Here is a 6,887-nt window from a genome sequence, read left to right on the forward strand (position 1 = left end):
GGACGTTATGGAATTCTTTAAAGAATTCTATGAAAGAGGGCGACTTTCAAAAGGTCTCAGGGCATATTTTATAGTGTTACTCCCAAAATTCCCAGACATGACATGTTTCAAAGATTTTAGACCGATAAGCTTACTTAGAGAGTCATACAAGATCCTGGCTAAAGTAATGGCGTCTCGATTGAAGAAGGTGATTAGGAAGGTAATATTTGGAAATCAAAGTACGTTTATTCTAGGTAGACAAACTATTGACAATACCTTAATTGCGTATGAATGCATGGACTCAAGCCATAAATACAGATCAAAGGATCTTTTATGCAAGCTTGATCTTGAGAAGGCATACAATCATGTGGACTGGGGCTTTCTTCAGTACATGCTATTGCGGATGGGTTTTGGTGAGAAATGGAGAAGGGTGGATGGGGGAGTGAGTTGGTTATGCCTATTTCTCTATATTACTTAACAGATCTCCAAAAGGTTTCTTCAAAAGTTCTAGGGGGTTGCATCAAGGCGATCCGTTGTCCCATTTTCTCTTTCTAATAGTCGGGTAGGCCTTATCCAGAATGTTGAACAAAGGTCAAGAAGAAGGCATCTTAAGCGGTATTAGAGTAGAAGGAATGGATACTCCGATATCACATATCCAATTCACGGACAGCACGTTGCTATTCAGTGAAGCGAATCAGGAGAAGGTGAGCAACCTGCGAACAACGATTCGGTGTTTCGAGGCAGTCTCGGGCCCGAGAGAGTCAATATGGCAAAATCCATGATGTATGGGGTCAACATGGAGGAAGAAGACATTAGAAAATATGCAGAATACTTTGATTATTCAATGGGCTGCTTCCTGACCACCTTTGTTGGCCTTCCATTAGGCATAGGAAGGCCTCCCAAATCTCTATGGGAAAAGGATTTAGACAAGTTCGAGATGTACCTTGCAAGATGGATATGCAAATATTTATCTCTAGGTGGGCGTCTCACTCTCATAAAGGCTACTTTATCGAATCTCCCACTATACTTCAAGTCTTTATTCAGATGCCCGACTTTAGTTTTGGCTATCCTAGAAAATCAAGACGTGATTTCCTATGGCAAGGGATGGAGGAGAAGAAGAAATTCCACCTGGTCAAATGGAAGGAGATGTGCAAGCAAATTCAAGAAGGCGGAGCTGGGATAAAAGATCTCAACAAAATGAATCGGGCCCTCTTAGGGAAGTGGATCTGGAGACTAAGGACTGAAAGTGGGAGTCTTTGGAACAAGATAGTCAACAGCAAATATGAAAGTTCAAAGGGAGGTTGGTGGACCAAGGATTCATCATCTTATAGGGCATTGGCCCTCTGGAGGGTATGTTATCCATGAAAAAGGAGGTCCTCAAAAGGCATCAGGTTCGATATTGGAAAGGGAGATAACATTCATTTCTGGGAAGACATTTGGGTGGGAGAAGTAGCCTTGAAAGAGGATTTTCCGAACATATTCCATCTCGCCCCAAATCAAGCAACATCAGTAGCTAGTTGCTATATCGTTCTCGGTGGGAAAACAGAATGGAATTTGGAGTGCATAAGAAATTTACAGGACTGGGAGATTGAAGAGTATGTGGCCCTCCTTGACCGTATTTACAGAAGCAAGCCGGATCATTTCAGCTCTGACATATTAGTGTGGGCCTTCCATTGGGCATAGGAAGGCCTCCCAAATCTCTATGGGAAAAGGTCATAGACAGGTTCGAGATGTACCTTGCAAGATGGATATGCAAATATTTATCTCTAGGCGAGCGTCTCACTCTCATAAAGGCTACTTTATCGAGTCTCCCGCTATACTTTATGTCTTTATTCTGATGCCCGGCTTCAGTTTTGGCTATCCTAGAAAATCAAGACGTGATTTCCTATGGCATGGGAAGGAGGAGAAGAAGAAATTCCACCTGGTCGAATGGAAGGAGGTGTGCAAGCAAATTCAAGAAGGCGGAGCTGGGATAAAAGATCTCAACAAAATGAATCGGGCCCTCTTAAGGAAGTGGATCTGGAGACTAGGGACTAAAAGTGGGAGTCTTTGGAACAAGATAGTCAAAAGCAAATATGAAAGTTCAAAGGGAGATTGGTGGACCAAGGATTCATCATCTTATAGGGCATTGGCCCTCTGGAGGGGTATGTTATCCATGAAAAAGGAGGTCCTCAAAAGGCATCGGGTTCGATATTGGAAAAGGAGATAACATTCGTTTCCGGGAAGACATTTGGGTGGGAGAAGTAGCCTTGAAAGAGGATTTTCTGAACATATTCCGTCTCGTCCCAAATCAAGCAACATCAGTAACTAGTTGCTATATTGTTCTTGGTGGGAAAACAGAATGGAATTTGGAGTGCATAAGAAATTTACAGGACTGGGAGATTGAAGAGTATGTGGCCCTTCTTGACCTTATTTACAGAAGCAAGCCGGATCATTTCAGCTCAGACATATTAGTGTGGAGGTTCGACAAATCTAGCAAAATTTCGGTAAAGTCATTATATAACTTTTTGGGCAGCGATTCTTCTCCCAAAGAAGAATCCTTGACAAATCAGATTTGGAAATATTCTCTTGCATCCTTTGGATGGATGGTTAGAAAGAAGAAGGTTGTTACAGTTGACAATTTGAGAAAAAGGGGGGTGATTATAGTTAATGTATGTCTATGTTGCATGGCGGACAAAGAATCGGTAGATCATCTTTTTGTCCACTGTCCCTTTATCAATCAAATCTGGCCAAAAATTTTAAGCCCCTTTGGAATCAATTGGTCTTTTTCTGACACAGCAGGTCGGCTTCTAAAGGCTTGGCACGGTGTCATAGTTGGCAAGCATAGGACTTCATTATGGAGAATGGCTCTTCTAGCTGTTTGGTGGTCAGTATGGGAAGAAAGAAATAGGAGATGCTTCAAGGATGTTTCCAATTCAGTGGAATCCATAGTACACAGAGTTAAGCAATTAATGATAGAGTGGGCTTCAAATGTAGAAAATTTAAAGGGCTATAATTTTCTCTTTCTTGGAGCCTAGGTGGTCCGCTTTCTCAGCGGCCCTGTTCTCTCTATTGTTTCCTTTTTTTTAATCCTTTAATATAAATCTTGTGATCTTTCAAAAAAAATAAAATTTGCTGGGGTATTCTCGTTCGAGAAAAAGGCATTGGTTTAGTTTGGGAAAGTAAGTTTGGATGGCTCAGAAAAGCTGGCGGGTAAAAGGTGAGATTTACAGTGGGAAAAATCTCTTTCTTCATTTATACCTTTTAACCATTCTCCAGAATATTGGGAGTTTATAGCTTCAGTATAACCATATGGGTATTTGATCTATATCAATGAAATCACTTAGTTGTTCACTCAGCTGTACATAGAAGTCATCTGTAGGTCTGAAAAACCAACTATTTGCAATAAACCATTTACAAGACAAATCTATACTGAAGAGAAAAAAACAGACGGCCTCAATTCATGAAAATCCAAGCAAAATTCCATTCATAAGTTAGCATGATACACAGAAAAAGAAATTCCTTCAAAAAAGCATAAACCTTCCATACGAACAAATACAAGAAAACTGGTAATTGAAAACCTTGCACCTTAAAATCACTGACAGGCAGTGAAATTCGGAAGCTCCCATAGATGCTGATTGAACCAATAAGATCCCAAGCAACCCATTTCAAATCAAATCCTGGACGATCCAAAAAATGAAATCGTTCCGAGATCACAGTGAGCAACCACATTGAACAGACTACCCACTGCCAAAAGAGTGAAGCATTGGGCTACCGACAACGGAAATCAATCCTTGATCTGCAGCTTCCTGCTCGTCTAGAAACTGATCATCAGTAACCCTAAATGCCGCGTGCAAGCACACAACCACAGCTGCAATTATAAGTGAAACCAGCACATTCAATCCCACATGAGTAAAAACGAGGGCGACGATTGTGACAATGCTCAGCACGATCAGGACCACACGATCATCGAATGTGCGGTTGAAGATAACAATCGGACTATCACGGAAGAAGTAGAGGAAGAACCACGCCACGAAGACTATCAGAAACACGATCATCGAGATCGGGTGCCACAAAAGGCTCAAGAAGAGGATCAACAAGACAATGATCGCGTAGTTCACACGGAAGTAGCCGAGATTGAGTCTGATTCGGACATGCGCCTCACCGTAGGAGGGGGGACGGACAAAGGAGGACGGATCGAAAAGAACGCGCCATGGCTTGCACGTCGCGATGACCGATTTGCCTTTCTCCTTCGTACGGGAGATGAACGTGGTGTAGGAGGTCGATGCGGATGATGTGGTGGGGAGGGCGCCATAGCCAGCCTGCGCGGTGGCTGCTGCCATTGACATTCCAGAAAAAGAAAAAACCCCAACCCAAACCCTATCCCTAGACTTCCCTGGTGCGGAATCTGAAGGTGTTGTTGATGGTAGTGAATGGAAAGAAGACCAAAATCCGAGCTCTCGAAAGAGAAAACCCTAACCCTAGATCTGCCACTTTTTATCGCTTTCTTCTCTGGGATTAATTTGCGGAGAGAGAAAAACCCTAACACTAGAGATAGATCTTTCTTTCTGATTTTTTCCTTTCTCTGGAGAAGGATCGATCGCTGCAGAAATGATAAGCACTGCTTGTCGACAATGGCGGAATAGACGACTCCCCGAGCGGGGAAGGTATTTATGAACGTAAAGATCGAAATAGACATTGGAATTGATTTTAATAACGGCCTTGCCCTGGTCGTTACTATTTTTTGGGTTTTTTGTACGCGTGGCCTCCGAGACGGCGTGCTCAGTCATGAGGCCCGTGTAGACAACAATAAAGTGGTCGTTTGGCACCGTGGATTGGAGGGGGTTTTAAATCCCTTGTTTGTTTTGCAGCATAAATTAAATGGGGGTTTTAAATTCAGGGGGTTTCAAATTCCCCTCTTTGGGGAGGTTTGCAATACATGGTGAGAGCTCGATTACACCTAAAATCATTTCAATAGCTGCAGGTGTAACATGTGTGTCACTGTACACTATCATTCTATTGGGCACATAGCCTACTAATGACTATCAACACTGTCCAAACATTGTCCATATTAATAAACGATTAAAAATCGTTGGTTGGTCACTTAGACATGATCTTGTGCTTGCTGTCCATTCGAGACTTGGAATTTCATCATTTTCAAGCAAAGCATATATTTTAGTGGGCTTATCACAACCATAGTGTCAAAAATTATATATCTCACTAATTAGGGATATTAAAGTTGATTTGGTAATTAAATTCAAACCCCCGTAAATATACCATGCATAGGTATTTTTGAATTAAAGTTGATTCACACTCCAGGGTGCCAAACACACCGAAAGGATTGCCAATCCAGGGGGTTTCCCATCCCGGGGGTTCCAAATCCATGCTCCCAAATAGGCCCAATTCGTGCCCTAATTCCACTTTTTTAATTTTTGGTACTATAAAAAAGAACCTCTACCCCATTTATACCTGGTACAGGCTCTCATCTGAGAAAGGTAAAAGGTCTTTTAAAAATAAACTTGAGCTCACATAAAAGTGAAATTCGGTTCACCTAATGCCCGATTTGATCCATTCATTTTAATGGGACTATCGCGAACCTATGGAAAGGTTTTTTTTCAATTTCTATTTGATGGTGTTTGTGGCCTATGTTGTGAGGGAATTTGAGTTGACCCCAATTGAAGAAAGCCCAACCCGATCAGTTGACTGACCTCATCGTAGCAGGTCGGACGGCAAAGATGAATGAGCCGAACCGTGGCTCGGTAGTAGCTTGAGGACCCCGATCTAGTCACAGCGGTCGATGTTCGGCTTCTAAGTTCTTTTGCAGAGCTTTCACATCAGCCTGGAACTCGGAATAAGCCATTACACATTCCATCTATTGCCTCCGATCTGACCCTTGCCGTCGAGCGACCAGGATCGGCCCACTAATGGGCTTAGACTGTTACAAGTGAGCCCTAGACTTCAGGGTTGGCATGGATGAGGACGTGGCCTACAATCACGCTGAGGAATCAACTCCAGTAATGTACGTGAGGAGTTGTTTCTAGCGCACGATCGCAAGATAACTGCCAACATTAGCACGATGCGTCATTCACGCCTAATGGCAATAGTCGTGCCGAGAATGACGGACACGATCACTTTAACCAGGAAGTATAAATAGGGGATGTGTCAACAGGAATAGGTACACAAAATCTCTCACCTGAAACCCACCTACACAATTTAGACCCAGATTCCTATCCTGACTTTGGCATCGGAGGGTCCCCTGCTCTAGCCAGGGTCTCCTTTGTTTGCATCCTATGCAGGCTTACAGGGCTCGGTGCAAGTGCTTGGAGCTTGGAGAGGGTGAGCCAGATTTCTACATCAACATTTTGGCATCGTCTGAGGAAAAGACATAAAAACCGCTCCTACTGTACCGGGGAGAAATGGTGAAAGGGAAGAAGAAGATACATGCATCAATTGTGGTGAGTGATCCTGAGCCGTCAAGGGTGCAGAATTCGACCTCGGGACTGCAGATAGATTCTGTGCCTATGGAGCCTACTCAGCAATCTAGAAACCGATGGGGCAAGTACCAAGCATTGTAAAACCAAATGAAAATGTTGGTCAATGAGGTCAGCCAGATGAGGCAGCAGATGAATAGACAGCATCCACTTATCAATCAAGAGGTGAATGCTTCGACGGTTGCAGAACGTCCAGCCCCTTCAGCATCCCGGGGTGCCTCGCAAGGCACATCTGGTCGAATCCTGACGTGAGCACGGGAGCATCGAACCAAGCTCCAACACATGTCTCTGAGACCTCGGCATTAGCTCCGACCGATCTTCTCCATGAACTGGAACGGAGGAGACACGAAAGGACTCCTGAGCTTGATCATGCAAGGGAAGTAATGGCCGAGAATAAAGACCCCTGGGAGACTCAGCTTGAAGAACTGTGAGGTCAGA

The 6,887-nt window shown here is 43.5% G+C and overlaps 1 protein-coding gene across 1 annotated transcript; it reads right to left on the reverse strand.

The window, feature by feature from the left end:
• Positions 1–3,391: 3,391 nt before the first annotated feature.
• LOC131248973 (PRA1 family protein F2-like) lies at positions 3,392–4,635 on the reverse strand. Its single transcript, XM_058249507.1, has one exon. The coding sequence runs from the start codon at positions 4,305–4,307 to the stop codon at positions 3,699–3,701; it is 609 nt and encodes a 202-aa protein (XP_058105490.1). The 5' UTR covers positions 4,308–4,635; the 3' UTR covers positions 3,392–3,698.
• Between the last annotated feature and the right edge of the window lie 2,252 nt (positions 4,636–6,887).

Source organism: Magnolia sinica, chromosome 6 (assembly GCF_029962835.1).
Source record: "Magnolia sinica isolate HGM2019 chromosome 6, MsV1, whole genome shotgun sequence".
Taxonomy (NCBI): Eukaryota; Viridiplantae; Streptophyta; class Magnoliopsida; order Magnoliales; family Magnoliaceae; genus Magnolia; species Magnolia sinica.